Below are 15,753 nucleotides of genomic sequence, written 5' to 3' on the forward strand. Positions count from 1 at the left end.
CCTCCAGGCTCTCCGGGGTGGAGGCCATGACTCAATGCGGCGGGAGCCTGATGACTCAGGCCCGGGCTGGGGGCCAGACCGACATATTTTCCAAAGAAAAGTTTCTCTGGGGCCCTCCCTCCGGGACATCCCTCCCTTCTACCTCCTGCCGCGGGGGCCTGGGAACCAAGCCCTGGGGCGCCCGCGCGCGCGCGCCCCCGCCCTCGTCCACCCAACCTAGGTACACAGCTCTTGACACGTAACACTGGGGACCAACGGGCACTCGGAGGGGAGGAGGGGACGCTGCCCAACAGGACCGCCAAGTGTGCGCTCGCTCACGCCCGGGGGCTCTGGCCTCCGCTCTGCAGCGGACCCCGCTCGCGGTCCGCCGACTCACACCCAGGGCCACACCCACGGCGCCCCGGGACACGCTGGCCTCGCGCCCTTCCCGCCCACGCTCGCGCGGTGGCGCAGCTCCCGGCGCCCCCTGGCGGACACCCTGCAGCAAGGCTGGCTGGTGGCGACTGCAATCCCGGTCCCAGGTGGTAGGTGATCAGGTCTCCAAGGGCCACAATCCGGGCCTATCACCTTCCCGATGCGGAGTTGCGCTGCGTGGCGCCTTCCCGCTCTGTACCTTTTTCCTTCTCGAGTGGAGAACGGCCTTTAGGAGGCTCTCGATCCCTATGGATGGTTGCCAGGGCCCCTGAGCTTCCTTCCTTATTTGTAAACAGCAAAAATTGATTGTAAGATGAAATCTCAGGGAGTGAGGCAGTAACAATAGCTAACAATGAGATGCCACGCACAACCTTAAGGGCTTTGTATGTATTACCCTGTTTTAGCTCCAGAATAACCTATGAGGCAGATGTACCATTACCGCCCCCATTTCACAGATGAAGCAAATGAAGCACTGCTCCGTAGCTTAGAAAAGACTCATTCGGAGCCTGCGCTTCTAGAGTTTCTAACATTCCTCGCATGTAACCTTCTGTGTTCCCAACCTTGACATTCAAAAAGCTCTCGGATTTCCAAGATTCTTAGGGTTGGAACGTGGAAAGACGCATTTTGAGACTGGAACGTGTCTTGTGCCAAATCTGTCATGGTTCTAACTTTTCTTTTTTAAGAAAACTAGATTGTTTTGAAATAAAAAAATTAAAAATAATACTCAGATTTTAAAAGTATCCCTGGGCGGCCGGGAGAGGTGCGTCGCTGAGAGCTAGAGCCCCAAACTTACAACCTGGATCTGACCCGAATAAACAGAGGAAGAAGGGCGGTCTCCACGCCCCTCTGCGGCTCCAGCCACCTTACCAAGATGGCGGCCACCGGAAGGAGGTCATGGGAGAGGGCGGGGGGCCGGCGCGCGCATGCGCGAAGTCGACTTTCAGGGTGCTGGCGGCCAAGTGCTTCCTTTAACAAGATGGCGGCGGGAAGTAGTGCCGCTGGCGGTGCGCGCTGCTCAAAAAGCGAGGCCGACTCTGGCTTCCTGGGGCTGCGGCCCACTTCGGTGGACCCAGCCTTGAGGCGGCGGCGGCGAGGCCCAAGAAATAAGAAGCGGGGGTGGCGGCGGCTCGCTCAGGAGCCGCTGGGACTGGAGGTCGACCAGTTCCTGGAGGACGTGCGGCTGCAGGAGCGCACGAGCGGGTGCGTGGGGCGGGACTTCCGGGAGCTGAGCCTGGTTCTGGGTGGCGGGGTGCGAGGCCGAGCTGCTGGGGGGACTTCCGGGGGTCAGGAAGCGCGGGTCCCGGCAGCGCTGGGAAGTGGCGGGGATGGGGACGTGATAGGTTTACCGGTTAGAAGACTCCCAGTTAAATTAGAACCTAGGTAAACAAGAATACATTCCTAGTATTACTGTGCCCCTCGCCCCCACCCAAGCTTAGCGCGTTTTAAGTATTAAGTTCCGCAAAGTGGAGGGATGGGGCCCTGACCTGGAGGGGTCTCATGGGGGAAGAGCGTGTCCGAATGAGCATAATGGGATAGCTGGGCCCTGAGGGGTTAAATCTGCACCTTCTGCAGCAGTTTGCTTCCTCCCAACTTCTGTGGCTGATATTCTGCGTTTGCATTTCCCAGTGGCTTGATATCAGAGGCCCCGGATGAAAAACTCTTCTTCGTGGACACTGGCTCCAAGAATAAAGGTGAGGAAGGGTGGCATCGTGTGGTCACGATTAGTCGTTATCTAGTTCATCTCAACTTGTGAAAGAATCTGTGTTAATGATGTGGCTTGGGTGACAAACAGCTGCTGAAAAGGGTCTTTACTGTAGACTAGAAGGCCTGGAATGAACAGAAAGCAAGCTAGAGGAGTTCCCTGGCGGCCTAGCGGGTTATGGATCTGGCTTTGTCACTGTTGGGGCGCAGGTCATGGCTGTGGTGTGGGTTTGATCCCTGGCCTAGGAACTTCCGCATGTTGCAGATGTGGCCAAAAAAACGCAAGCAAGTTAGCAACTACCTTCAAGAACTCATTTTCTTTTTGAGGTTTTGGAGATCTCAGTGGCCAGAGAAGCCAGCAGCAGTGTGCGCCGATGAGTAAATAAGACATAAATTAGGAGGTTAATTTGCAGAAAAGCAAGTCAAGGCTGGGGGGTGAGAAATCAGGCCCGTTTTGGTTAGTGAGGTATGCTTTAAAGAGAACAGAAGGGAGTGCCCATGGTGGCTCATCAGTAATGAATCTGACTAGCATCGCTGAGGACGTACGTTCGATCCCTGGCCCTGCTCGGTGGGTTAAGGATCCGTCATTGACATGAGCTGTGGTGTATGTCACAGGTGTGGCTCAGATCTGGCGTGGCTGTGGCTGTGGTGTAGGCCGGCAGTGTAGCTCCAATTTGACCCCTTGCCTGGGAACTTCCATATGCATGGGTGTGGCCCTAAAAAAAAAAATAAAATAGAGCAGAAGTATCAAGTTGATAGAGAAGGTATGAAACTCGTTTTAACATGCTTGCTTTAATCTGCCAAGATGCAGCGTGGGGACATGCAGACACTAGTGGAGGAGAAGCATGTTAGGGTTTGTTTTGGTGAGTGGCAGGGTTTATTGTCAATGTCTAGAAAAACAGACAAAGAGTAAGCCATCTGCTTTAAGGAGGGGGTAGAAAAGCTAAGAGGTCCATCTGCTTTCATGAGCAAAAGTCAGGCTGCTATAACAGCAGGATAACCTTTCTTTCTTTCTTTTCCTTTCTTTTTAGGGCCACACCTGTGGCACATGGAGGTTCCCAGGCTAGGGGTCGCATTAGAGCTGTAGCTGCTGGCTTATGTGAGGTCTGCGGCCCACACCACAGCTCACGGCAATGCCGGATCCTTAACCCACTGAGCGAGGCCGGGGATCGAACCTGCGTCCTGGATGTTAGATTCGTTTCCGCTGAGCCACAACGAGAACTCCAGAATATCCTTCTGAACATGAATGAGATCGGTCAAGGGGTCCAGTCTAAGGAAAATGAGGGGATCTCTGAGGAACAGGAATCTTGGCATGAGCCGGTAAGAAAGGGTTAATGAAAGAAGTCAACTTTCACCAACGTAAGTAGATCTGCTTGGTGAACAGCGGGCATGGCAGCAGGTACCTGCCCTGGCGAACAGGTGGGAAGTAGTTACAGATTTTGCTTTGGGTGTAAAAAGAAAAGAAAACAGAAAGGGAGGATGGCAGTGAAGTGCGGTTTCGCAGGGGATCCCAGTACTGGGGCTCCTGAGATGCAGTGAGGACCCTTGAACAGTGCAGGGGTTGGGGGAGCAGAGCCTCCACACAGTCAGAAATCCGGGGGTAATTTTTAAGAGCCCCCTCCCTGTATCCACGGTTCCACATAATGGAATTCAACCCCCGAGGACCGGGCAGCGAGGTAGCGCTTCCTCTGGAAAGAAACCCGCTCGTAAGCACGTGCCCCGTGTGGTTCAGACGGCGGTCGGCCGTGATTACATCTCCCCCCGACCCTGTGAAGGAGGAATCAGACGGTCTCATTTTGGAGGCGCAGAGCAGCCAGGTCACTTTCACGAGGTCCCATGACAGCGGGAAGGAGGTGGGTTTTGTCCTCGAGATCTTTTCAGTCTTGGGCTTAGAAGTCAAGGCAGAAAGCGCTGTTGTGCTGAGAATCGGGTCTTGGGTCCCGTGTCCAGGTCCCCGGGCCTCCCGTGTCACCCGACCACCTGCTTGCTCCTGGTGAGCATTCGTGGCTCTGTGGTCATTTCCCTGCTGCCCCTGGCAGCCCCTTGTCCATGGGGCTGTGGGTCTGGCTCCCTGACCCAGGAAGTGGGTGTGGAGGGAGCGTTGCAGCTTGGGCACCTCGCAGGCCTCTTTCCTCCCGTGGGAAATGGGGTCGGCCCGGGGCCTGCAGGTCCCGCCTGGGTACGGGTCTGGTGGGCGCGGTGGAGCTGGAGTGAGGGGAGTGGGAAGCTGGCCCTGGGTAGCAGGGAGGCCGAGGCTTTGAGCCCTCTCCTTTCTCCTGCCCCCAGAGCTGAACAGGAAGAGGACCAGAAGCCAGAAGAGGTCCCTGCTTCTCAAGAAACCCCTTCGGATCGACCTCGTCCTAGAGAACACATCCAAGGTCCCTGCCCCCAAAGAGTGAGTGTCCCACTACCCCTTCCACACTGGGTCTGGCCTCGTTCCCTCTCTGGCCTCGGTCCCCTCTTCTTGGGCCTAAAGGAATTGGGGAGGGGGGTCCTGACCACTGAGGTTGCTGGAGGGGAAGATGGAGTGGGCTTTGGGCTTCGGAGAGCCAATTGGAGGCAGCGAGGCTGGGGCTCAGGGCTCAGGGCTGGGGCAGGCGAGGATGGAGCCTGGACCTGGCCAGAGGCTCCGGGGATGGAGAGGAGGGGCTGGCCGGAGCCGTGGTCAGGAGGCAGGCGGGCAGGGCCTAGTGACCAACCCCTGAGGGAGGGGAAGGTGGAGCGGGTGGGGTGGACAGGGTGATTTGAGGGGAGACTCCAGGGCCAGGGCCCCAGAGGCCCCTGTGCCTTTCGGTCTGGGGCTCAGGAGCGAGTCCCTGACCCGCTGGCTGGAGTGAGGAGGAGGAGGAGGGCGGGGGTGCCAGTGAGGGCCTGAGCCCGACTCACCCACCGCGCCTGGACCGCTTCCCCCCACCCAGCGTCCTTGCCCACCAGGTCCCCAATGCCAAGAAGCTCCGGCGGAAGGAGCAGCTATGGGAGAAGCTGGCCAAGCAGGGCGAGCTGCCCCGGGAGGTGCGCAGGGCGCAGGCCCGGCTCCTCAACCCTCCTGCGGCCAGAGCCAAGCCTGGGCCCCAGGATGCCGCCGGGCGTCCCTTCTATGACCTCTGGGCCAAAGACAGTGAGTGTTCCTGCTGCCCCCGTTCCTTGGGGGTCTGGGCAGTTGGGTGTCTTGGACCAACTCCCCTTTCCCTCTGAGCTCCCGGTCCCGCGGGGCTGGCTCTCACCTCTGGGCCCTGCTCTCTCCAGCTTTCTGGTCCAGACGCGCCCTGCCTGGCGCTCACAGCCCTTCCCGGTGTCCGTGCATCTCTGACAGGGGAGGGCTGGTGGGGAGGCCCTCGGGGCTCCCCAGTTTGCTCAGTGGCCGCTCCTCGCTGCCTCCACAGACCCGCTGGATGGGCCCCTGGAAGGCCAGGACGCGTTCTTCCTGGAGCAGACCAAGAAGAAGGGAGTGAAGGTGGGTGGGAGTGTGGCCTGGGGGTGAAGGGAGGCTGCGTGGGGACAGTCCCGATGTCCTGTGACCAGGACCCCACGAGCGAGCCGGGCAGCGAGGCCAGGGCCTCAGAGGTGACAGCAGGGTGGGGCCCGGGGCGGGACACGCTCTAGGGAGGTGGGGAGGCCGTCCCTGGAGGAAGAAGTGGTACAGCGGGCGGGAGACGTGAGGGGCAAGCCTCCAGGCGGGGGCAGGGATGGGGGCGGCATAGGCGCACAGTGGGCTCTGGGCTTCACTGTACCTGCGTTTGCAGAGAGCGATGGGCTCGGGGGCTGCTCGGTTGGGGCGGGGCAGGCTGTGGGGGGGCGGGCCCCCAGTGTGGGAAGGAAGGGGGTGGCTGAAGACAAGCCCCTGGGCAGAAGCACCCTGCCTGGCTGGCAGCTAGTGTGAGGAGGGGTGGGGGGCCTCTGGGAGGGTGGAGGCCAGGCACCTCCCCTTTTGCGGGTTGTGGCCGGCGCCAAGGCCTCTGGCACTGGCTCTTCGGAGAGCTGGAGTCAGGGGGCTCCCGGGCCTGACCCTGCCCTGGTCTTGTCCTCCAGCGGCCTCAGCATCTCCACACCAAGCCCTCCCAGGCGCCTGCTGTGGAGGTGACCCCCGCGGGAGCCTCCTACAACCCGTCCTTTGAGGACCACCAGGTACGTGGCCTCGCCAGGGGCTTCCTCTGGGCCCACCTGGTAGTGGGGACTCAGTAGAGACTGAGACAGCCTTGGGAGTCGAGGCGGGAGGCTTCCTGGAGGAGGGGGTATCAGAGCCGAGGCTGGTGGCAGTTTGCTATGGTAAGAGGAGAAGGAAGGGGTGTCCTAGGCAGAGAGAACAGCATGTGCAAAGGCCCAGGGGTGAGTGAGACCACGGCACCCTTCAGGAATCCCATGGGGCCTTTGGCTGTTAGCAACAAGCCATGGGACCCAGTGAGCTTTGTGCGAGACAGGTAGCAGGGTTAGCAAGGAGAAAAGCCATCTTTGAGAGTCACAGCGTCACAGCTGTCGTGAGCAGAGGGAAGAAACCCCTGCCCTTGGGGAGCACAGGTTCCTTGAACAAAATTGAGGTTATTGAATAGAGGCGGGTGCTCCTGGGAGTGCTGGTCAGCGTCAGTCCGGTAAGATGGACTCCCGACTGGGGGCGGGAGGTGGTGCACTGCGCCTGGGCCCCTGAACGGCGAGAGGATGAGACTGGCCCCGGGCAGGAGAGGCTTCTCGATGATGCACGTTGGTCCCCACCTAGAGAGCAGATGGTCTTCTTTTTATAAAAATAAGTTTTTCCTAGGAGTTCCCACCGTGGCTGAAAGGTTAACGAATCTGACTAGCATCCGTGAGGATGCAGGTTTGATCCTTGGCCTCGCTCAGTGGGTTAAGGATCCCGTGTTGCCATGAGCTGTGGTGTAGGTCACAGACACAGCTCGAATCCTGTGTGGCTGTGGCTGTGGCCAGCAGTGACACTACAAGTCAACCCCTAGCCTGGGAACCTCCATGTGCCGCGGGTGCGGCCTAAAAAGACACACAAAACTTTTTTGTGAAGATAACTACTTTTCTGAGACAGGATTTCTGCGTCCTCCAATTTGCCATTGTTGCAGTCAGTTCTGGAGCATTTCCATCGCCCCAGAAACGTCCTGGCCGCCAGCCATTGCCTGGTTCCCGTCTCCCCCAGGCTTAGGCAGCCGCTGTGCCTTCCTGTCTGTGCCAATTTGCCTGTTCTGGGAGCTTCGTAGAGATGGGATCCGGGCGGTTGCTGGGATCAGGCCGTCCTTTAAGAGAACAGGCAGGGCTGGCATGATGAGGTTAAGGCTTAGAAGCCCCCTCAGGCTGCTGCTGGGAGGGGCCAGGGCCGCCCCGGGTGTGGGCACCGGGGTGAGGGCACAGGTGGAAGGGGAGGGGCCTCTGGGGACCGAGGGTCTCACCTGTCTCCTGCCCTCTTGCAGACTCTGCTCCGTGCGGCCCATGAGGTAGAGCTGCAGCGGCAGAAAGAGGTGGAGAAGCTGGAGCGGCAGCTGGCCCTGCCCCCAGCCGAGCAGGCCGCCACCCAGGTGAGCGCAGGTCCGCCTCCCGCCTGCCCTCCTTGCCTGCTCCTTCCCCGGAGCCTGACCTCGAGCCTCGCGCCTTTGCCGCAGGAGTCCGCCTTCCAGGAGATGTGCCAGGGGCTGCTGGAGGAGTCGGACGGGGAGGGGGAGCCGGCCGAGGGCCAGGACCGGGGGCTGGAGGCTGGAGGAGACCAGGCCGAAGGAGCAGAGGCCTCGCCAGCCGTCCGCCTGGCCTCCTTGGAGAAGAAGACGGAGCAGCAGCGGCGGCGGGAAAAGGCCGCCCGGATGCTGGTGAGCACCGTGGGCCCCGGTCTGCTTCCCCTGCTCCTGCAGCTGGATTTCTGTCTGCAGCCTGTGTCTGGGGCTGTGTGGGCTCCTCCAAGCTGCATTGCTGGTTGAGACCTAGTTCCCGGCATCCTCCAGACATCTCTCTGGGCTCTGGGGATGCAGCAGGGGCCACACTCAGTCAAGCCTGGCGCCCTGGTGCTGGTGTGGGAGGTGGGGGTGTGGGGAGGAGTTACAGGCCAGAGACAGGGAAGGGGCTGCAGGAGGCAAGTGCTATGGGAAAGCCGGGAGCGGTGGCCGGGAAGGGTCCCCGAGCAGTGTGGTGTGCAGCTGGGCCCTGACCCCCCTGTCCCTGCAGAGAGCACAGCAGGCCGCGGTGCGGGCCGCCCGGCTCCGGCACCAGGAGCTCTTCAGGCTGCGTGGGATCAAGGCGCAGGTGGCACGGCGGCTGGCGGAGTTGGCACGGCGCCGGGAGCGGCGGCAGGCGCAGAGGCTGGTGGAGGCCGACAAGCCCCGCCGGCTGGGGCGGCTCAAGTGAGGCCTCGTCTGGGGGCTCCTGGGCAGCTGGGAGGGGTCCCGGGCCCGTCCTGGGAGACCATCTCTTCCCCCGAAGCCCCAGGTTCTCAAAACCCCTGCCAGGCCTGTTCTTGCCAAGAGGGGCCTTTGGTCCCGTGTCCTACTGGGCTGAGCCCTGGATGCCTTGCCCCCTTGTTCTCAGGTATCAGGACCCCGATATTGACGTGCAGCTCAGCTCCGAGCTGTCTGACTCGCTCCGGACCCTGAAGGTACTTGTCCAGCAGGGTTGCTAGGGTGCTGTAGCGGGGACCCCCGTGCCCGGTGATGACACTCATCCTTGCTCCCCGTGTCCCCCAGGGACTATGGGCGACATCATGGCTGCCCCCAGGCTGGGCTGGTTGGGCTGATGCCTGGGGGCTGAGGGCGCGGGGTCCCCAGGGTGGAGGCGCTGGGTGGTGGTAGTTGAGCCTGGAACCCCAGAAGGCCTTTCCTCCCAGCCCCACCTCTTTTTCAGTCCCAGAAGGGTCTCCCCAAAAGCTGAAAATGGACCCTGTTCCTCATTTGCTCAGAAGCTGCCATGACTCCCCAGTGCCCCTGGGAGGGAGCCTAGCTCCTGGCACAGCCACCGGCCCTGTGTGGTCCGGCCCACTGGGACTCCAGGCAGCTGTGCCTCACTAGTAGTCTGACCATGTGCCCGCGCTCCCCCTGCCTCTGCCCTCGCTGTGCCCTCTGCCCCGCACGCCCGTCTCCACTTCTCCAGCCTCCTTCCTATTGGTTCCTCCAAACCCCGCTCGGGGGCAGCCTGAGCGTCCGTGCTGTGACCCCGTGAGCCCGGGGCAGGCTGAGTCCCTGGGTACACAGGGTTAACGCGGCTGCAGGGCTGATTCCCACTGGACCCCATGGAGATGTCGGGGACCCAGGGTTTCTGCCAGGCGCCTGCTGAGGCCTCCCCGTTTGTGACCTGCAGCCCGAGGGCAACATCCTCCGGGACCGGTTCAAGAGCTTCCAGCGGAGAAACATGATCGAGCCTCGCGAGCGCGCCAAGTGAGGGCCCAGGGCTGGCGGGGGGCGGGGGGGCGGTCAGGAGCCTTCCCACGGATGATGCGCTCGTGGCCGCTGACTGGACAGGTCTCCCTGCAGGTTCAAGCGCAAGTACAAAGTGAAGCTGGTGGAGAAGCGGGCCTTCCGGGAGATCCAGTGAGTGGCGCTTCCCTTCCCCCGCTGGTCTCCAGCGCGTCCCGGGGCCCATCCCAAAGCTGGTCGCTGTGGCCAGTGGTGGAGACATGCTCCCTCCGGCAGGCCCGAGAGAGGGTCCGCCTGCCAGAGCCACCTGACCCAGAGCCAGGGAGGGTCCCCAAGGAGTAATGGAAGTGCCCAGACCAGAAGAGAGGTGTCAGGTGGACAGAGGTGGGGCCCCATTCCCCTCGCCCACCCTCCGTCTCCCCTCTGTCCCCAGGTTATAGCCGCCGCGGGATGACAGAGCCCCGCCCTTCAATAAAGCGCCTTCTGACCAGCAGCTCGGGCCTCTGTGTGACTTGTCTCCCTCCTGCGGGCTCTGCCCGTCTAGCACACGAGGATGGAGCGACCAGGGTCTCCGTCCCCACCAAAGCCTGGCGGGCACCCAGGGCGTGGCAGAGGGCCCAACTGGCAGAGGTGGGGCTGCTGCCTGGATGGATGTGAGCAGGGTCTTAACAGGGGCAGCGGGGACGGGCCTGCGGGCTGTGGGGTGTAGGGAGGTGGCTGGGGGCCAAACCTGGATTTCTGATGGGGGAGCAGCCCCAGTGACCGTGACGGCAGCCCTGTCCCGTTGTTCGGAGCTGCAGCTGACGTTTGCTTTGTACCTCCTGGGCTCTTAAGCAGGGGGCGTCCCGTCAAGCCCTCTTAACAACCCAGTTGAGAAGGCTAGGGTCACGCCCCTTTCAAGGTGAGGGCACAGGCACATCCGAGGGGGTTCGTCCTCCCACCCCAACCCCCCATCATAAAAGACTTTTTAAAACCGTTGTTTTGCAAGTGATAAAGGACTGTGTTCTCACTGGAAGTCACAGAGAAGGATGGTAAACACACCAAAGAAACACGTGAGCGTCCCCTTTGCCCTTTGCCCTGCATCTGGTGCTCTCGTCCACAGAGGTAGCTGTCTCTGCAGTTCGAGTGAATGGCTCCGTGTGACCCATGTGATTCTGTTAAGTGACGTACATGTGCATCAGAAGAGGGGTCACTTCCGTGCCTCGGGGGGAATGAGGCAACAAGTTTAGGTCCTGTGACTTGTTCTTCAGCGCATGTCGAGAGCTGTCTGTGTCTGTGTTGCATGCCTCCTCCTTTTTCACAGCCACGTAGAGTTCCACGGTCTGAGTGTGGTGATTCCACTCTGCCAGGCACATAGGGCTCCCGCTGAAGCTGCAGGGATACCTGTGTCCCTGTGTCATGTCACATGCCTCTGGAGGACGAGTGCCTGGAAGTGAATCTCTGGGCTACAGGGGACGTGTACCTGAAAAGTCGTTTGGACTCAGCCAGATAGTTTTGTGTGTAGACTGTGCTGATGTTAACCTTTCAGCAGGCTAGGACCCGCTCCCCCGCCTTGTTTACTCATAGCTTTACTGCTGTGTGGTCTCACCATCTCTATTTTAGCTGTGTGGTTACCAGTGAGGTTGAGCATCTTTTCATGAGATCACTGGCAGTTTCCTCCACACTGGCTTTGGACCATTTTCCTGCTGGGCTGTTTGTCATTTTCTTGGTTTTTTTTTTGCAGTAGCTCTTTATTTATTGTAGATCTGGGAGTTCCCATTGTGGCTCAGTGGTTAACGAACCTGACTACTATCTGTGAGGACTCAGGATTGATCCTGGGCCTGCTCAGTGGGTTAAGGATCTGGTATTGTCACAAGCTGCAGTGTAGTTTGCAGACGCGGCTTGGATCTGGTGTTGCTGTGGCTGTGGTGTAGGCCGGCAGCCGCAGCTCCAGTTCAAACCCTGGCCTGGGAACCTCCGTATGCCACATGTGCAGCTGTGGCATACGGAAAAAAAGGAACCGTACCTGCTCTTGCTCCCTCCCATCTTGAAAATAAAAGGACAGTTCAGTTGTACAGACAACAAATGCGACAGGGGATGGTAAGCTGAGGTGAAAACTGAAGCCTCTGGGCATCTGCTAAAGCCTGAAGCCCTGGCCTGTGACCCAGTTGGCCCATCCTGGGGTGGGACTGTGGCGGGGGAGTCTGAAGGAAGCTGCTGGAGGCAGGGAGGAACCTCACTGCCCAGAGATGGCCAGCAGGTCATCCATCCAGTATGAGGAGCCAAGGGCGAGGTCTGCAGCTGGAGGGTGGGCCGAGTCCTGAGGAGGTCCTTGCTGCTGATGCCCAGGGGACTGGGTCTGTGCCATGTATGCAGAAGCAGGGCTCAGCAGCAAAGGCACATTTTTGGCTTTTATTGTGTGAAAATTACATTTCATGTGTTTTACATTAGAAGTAAAAAAAATGTTCACAAAACAAAAACAAAAAAAAAAGGAGTTCCCGTCGTGGCGCAGTGGTTAACGAATCCGACTAGGAACCATGAGGTTGCGGGTTCGGTCCCTGCTCTTGCTCAGTGGGTTAATGATCTGGCGTTGCCGTGAGCTGTGGTGTAGGTTGCAGACGCGGCTCGGATCCCCCGTTGCTGTGGCTCTGGCGTAGGCTGGCGGCTACAGCTCCGATTAGACCCCTAGCCTGGGAAACTCCATATGCCGCTGGAGCAGCCCAAGAAATAGCAAAAAGACAAAAAAAAAAAAAAAAAAAAAAAATGTTGAACTTGAGGTGTAGATTTGCAAACTGCTGCGGTGCCCTTTTGTCTGCGGCCTCATTTGAAATGCACACTTCAGTAAGGGGGAGAGGACGGCCAGATGCCCGGACGCCCCGTAGAACAAATTCAGGGGTGGAGTTCCTCCTGTGGCTCAGTGGTAACGAACCTGACTAGTGTCCATGAGGACGAGGGTTCGATCCCCGGCCCCACTCAGTGGGTTAAGCTTGTTGCCATGAGCTGTGGTGTAGATCGCTGATGCAGCTCGGATCCTGAATTGTGGCTGTGGTGTAGGCTGGCAGCTATAGGTTTGATTGGACCCCTAGCCTGGGAACTTACATATGCCGCAGGTTCGACCCTAAAAAGCAAAAACAAAACAAAACAAAAAAACCAGGGACATGTTACTGAGAGTCTAGGTGGTGGTGTACATGGTGATCCAAAGAAAACTGCCCTTTACTGCAAATCTTCCTTAATAATTCTGGGGGAAAAACATTTGGATTTAGTGTGAGGCTGGTGGCACTTCAAGATCAGGGCCAGCCTTGCACTGTAGGCAGCGCCCTTGAATTGCGGCAAAGATCAGGGACTTGGGGAGTTCCCTGGTGGCCTAGCTGTTGAGGATCCGACATTGTCACTGTTGTGGTGCAAGTTCGATCCCTGGCCACGGAACTTCTGCATGTGGCAGGTGCGGCCAAAAAAAAGCATGGACTTGGGAGCCAGTGTCCGGATTTCAGATTCCAGCTCTGTCACCTACTGGCTGTGTGACCTTGGCCCTCGTGAACGTTACTTCACCTCTCTGTCCAGAGTCCCCACCTGCAAAAGGGACATAACAAGAGTGCCCAGCTCACCGTGGGTTATTCCAAGGATGGAGCTAGCACAGGAAAAGTGCTTAGAGCAGGACTTGGCACAGAGGAAGCCCTGGTGAGCGTTGGCTATTATAATGTTTGGGAAGAAACAAAAAGTGGTTTAAAAAAAAAAAATGTGGAAACTTGCAATCTGTGCCAAAGACTCCTCATAAACACTCTTACCTTTTGACCCACTGATGGAGGTCTTGGGAAACGAGCCCAAAGGAAACAGCCGGAAATGTGGGGAAAGCGGGTGCAGAGGTGGGTAGGCAGGGCTGCAGGGGCTGGAAGGAAACGTAGTCATGGCCGAGGGGCGCCCGGGCCCTGGGGGCTGGGGCCTCTGCTGCCACTCCCTGCTCCCCCACAGTCAGAAGCATGGGCAGTGACCGGGGCAGGTTCCTGTTCTGCTGTTTTTGTTTTGTTTTGTCTTTAGGGCCGCCCCCACAGCATATGGGGGTTCCCAGTCTAGGGGTCAGAGCAGAGCTGTAGCCCCTGGTCTACACCACGTCTAGACCTATGCCACAGCTCACGGCAACGCCGGATCCTTAACCCACTGATCGAGGCCAGGGATGAAACCTGTCCTCAGGGATGCTAGTCAGGTTCATTTCCCCTGAGCCATGGCGGGAACTCCCTGTTCTGCTGTTTTGTGCAGAAAAGCAAACAGGCTCTGCTGCTGTTCACACTGGGGCTCCTTGAACTAACCCTGAGCCAGCTCCTGGAGGCAGATTCCGGGGGATTCCTTTTCCTTCTTAGTGCCTTTTCCAGCTTTTCCAAACCTAAAAAAAAAAAAAAAAAAAGTTCAAAGGCGGATTCCTGGATATATGCAGCGTTGTGTGCCTTTGTGCTGTTTAAAAGATTAGAAGCAGTCCAAGTGTAGATAATAGGAAACGGGTTTTTATAACCAAGATGTCTGTGCAGTGGGACAGTTCATCACCATTTAAGAAGAAAACAGGAGTTCCGGAATTCCTATCGTGGCACAGTGGAAACAAATCCAACTAAGAACCATGAGGTTGCAGGTTCGATCCCTGGCCTTGTTCAGTGGGTTAAGGATCCAGTGCTGTTGTGAGCTGAGGTGTAGGCCGGTGGCTACAGCTCTGATTCAACCCTTAGCCTGGGAACCTCCATATGCCGCGGGGGTGGCCCTAAGAAGGTCAAAAAAACCCACACAACACCCAGCTTTGTGAAGAACTTTTAATAATTGGGAGAAATACAGTCTGTCTCAGAAAACTGTTAAATGGGGAGAGGACACTGCTCCTGACCCGCTTAAAGATGTAAATAAACCCACAGAGGAGGGCACTTGGGAAGATGTATGCCACGGTTAATAGGGTCTACACCTGAAGGATGCTGGATTTTTTTTTTTTTTTCCCTGCTTTTTAGGGCTGCAATAAAGGTTCCCAGGCTACTGGTCAAATCGGAGCTGTAGCTGCCGGCCTACACCACAGCTACTGCAATGCGGGATCCTTAACCACTGAGCAAGGCCAGGGATCTAACCCACGTCCTCATGGATACTAGTTGTGTTTATTAGCCACTGAGCCACTGTGGGAACTCCGAATAATGCTGGATTTTTACCTTTTAAAAAAAAAAAAAAAAATGGCGTCACCTGCGGCATATGGAGGTTCCCAGGCTAGGGGTCGGATTGGAGCTGCAGCTGCCAGCCTACACCACAGCCAAGCAAAGCCAGATCCGGGCCGTGTCTACAGCCTACAGCACAGCTCATGGCAACACTGCATCTTTAACCCACTGAGCAGGACCAGGAATCCAACCCGCATCCTCATGGACACCAGTCCGGTTCCTTACTGCTGAGCCATAGTGGGAACTCCCACAGGAAGGTTTTAGACCATAGGCCAATTCCCACCCCCACCCCCTTCCATGAGCACGAGGAGCAGGTGAACACAAAGGGTTGGCGGCCTCCATCCGTCTGTGCTCCTGCCTCATTCATAAAGGCTGGGCTAAGATTCCATGGACAGAATCCTGACTGGACCCTGACTCTCAGCTACTGTGCGGCCTTGGATAAGCCCCTTGCCTTCTCTGGGCCTCCCATCACTTTTGCTGGCAAATGAACACAGCAAATATGTCAGTTTTCCAAGTGAGTTTCTTTCTTTTTTTTTTTTTTTTTTTGTCTTTTGTCTTTTGTTGTTGTTGTTGTTGCTATTTCTTTGGCCGCTCCCGCGGCATATGGAGGTTCCCAGGCTAGGGGTTGAATCGGAGCTGTAGTCACCGGCCTACGCCAGAGCCACAGCAACGGGGGATCCGAGCCGCATCTGCAACCTACACCACAGCTCACGGCAACGCCAGATCATTAACCCACTGAGCAAGGGCAGGGATCGAACCCGCAACCTCATGGTTCCTAGTCGGATTCGTTAACCACTGCGCCACGACGGGAACTCCCCCAAGTGAGTTTCTTGCAGATTTTGGAAAGCTCTTAGAATTAAATATATATATATATTTTTTCCTCGAGTTCCTGTTGTGGTTCAGTGGGTTAAGAATCTGACATCTCCGTGAGGATCTGGGTTCCAGCCCTAGCCTTGCTCAGTGGGTTAAGGATATGGCATTTCTGTGGCTGTGGTGTAGGCCAGCAGCTGCAGCTCTGATTAGATCCCCTAGCTTGGGAACTTCCATATGCCTTGGGTGCAGCCTTAAATGAAAAGGAAAAAAAACAAACAAAACCTTCCCATGCTCCAAACTCTGGAATGACATAAATCCCCTGGGCCAGAACCCTGGCAGCATGA

At 57.8% G+C, this 15,753-nt stretch overlaps 1 protein-coding gene and 1 non-coding gene across 2 annotated transcripts; both read left to right on the forward strand.

The window, feature by feature from the left end:
- The first annotated feature begins 1,379 nt into the window (after nucleotides 1–1,379).
- Nucleotides 1,380–9,936, forward strand: NOP53 (NOP53 ribosome biogenesis factor). Its single transcript, XM_084961626.1, has 13 exons — nucleotides 1,380–1,614; nucleotides 2,041–2,105; nucleotides 4,402–4,510; nucleotides 5,034–5,233; nucleotides 5,499–5,569; nucleotides 6,145–6,240; nucleotides 7,521–7,625; nucleotides 7,710–7,910; nucleotides 8,263–8,438; nucleotides 8,623–8,689; nucleotides 9,388–9,464; nucleotides 9,561–9,617; nucleotides 9,877–9,936. The coding sequence occupies exons 1-13, from the start codon at nucleotides 1,391–1,393 to the stop codon at nucleotides 9,881–9,883; spliced, it is 1,455 nt and encodes a 484-aa protein (XP_084817752.1). The 5' UTR covers nucleotides 1,380–1,390; the 3' UTR covers nucleotides 9,884–9,936.
- LOC146402405 (small nucleolar RNA SNORD23) lies at nucleotides 8,736–8,846 on the forward strand. Its single transcript, XR_014808753.1, has one exon. It is a non-coding gene; the product is annotated as a small nucleolar RNA SNORD23 (small nucleolar RNA).
- Nucleotides 9,937–15,753: the final 5,817 nt, after the last annotated feature.

Source organism: Sus scrofa, chromosome 6 (genome assembly GCF_054392235.1).
Source record: "Sus scrofa isolate SSC_HxYL_T2T_F1_AM1 chromosome 6, Sscrofa_HxYL_maternal_Yorkshire_Landrace_v2.0, whole genome shotgun sequence".
Classification (NCBI taxonomy): domain Eukaryota; kingdom Metazoa; phylum Chordata; class Mammalia; order Artiodactyla; family Suidae; genus Sus; species Sus scrofa.

Excerpts from the sequence above, each read along its gene's own strand:
- NOP53 (XM_084961626.1), top strand. The coding sequence starts at position 1,391 with ATGGCGGCGGGAAGTAGTGCCGCTGGCGGTGCGCGCTGCTCAAAAAGC. Across the intron at positions 1,615-2,040 it reads CTGCAGGAGCGCACGAGCGG|TGGCTTGATATCAGAGGCCC; the intron begins GTGCGTGGGGCG and ends TGCATTTCCCAG. Across the intron at positions 8,439-8,622 it reads CGCCGGCTGGGGCGGCTCAA|GTATCAGGACCCCGATATTG; the intron begins GTGAGGCCTCGT and ends CCTTGTTCTCAG.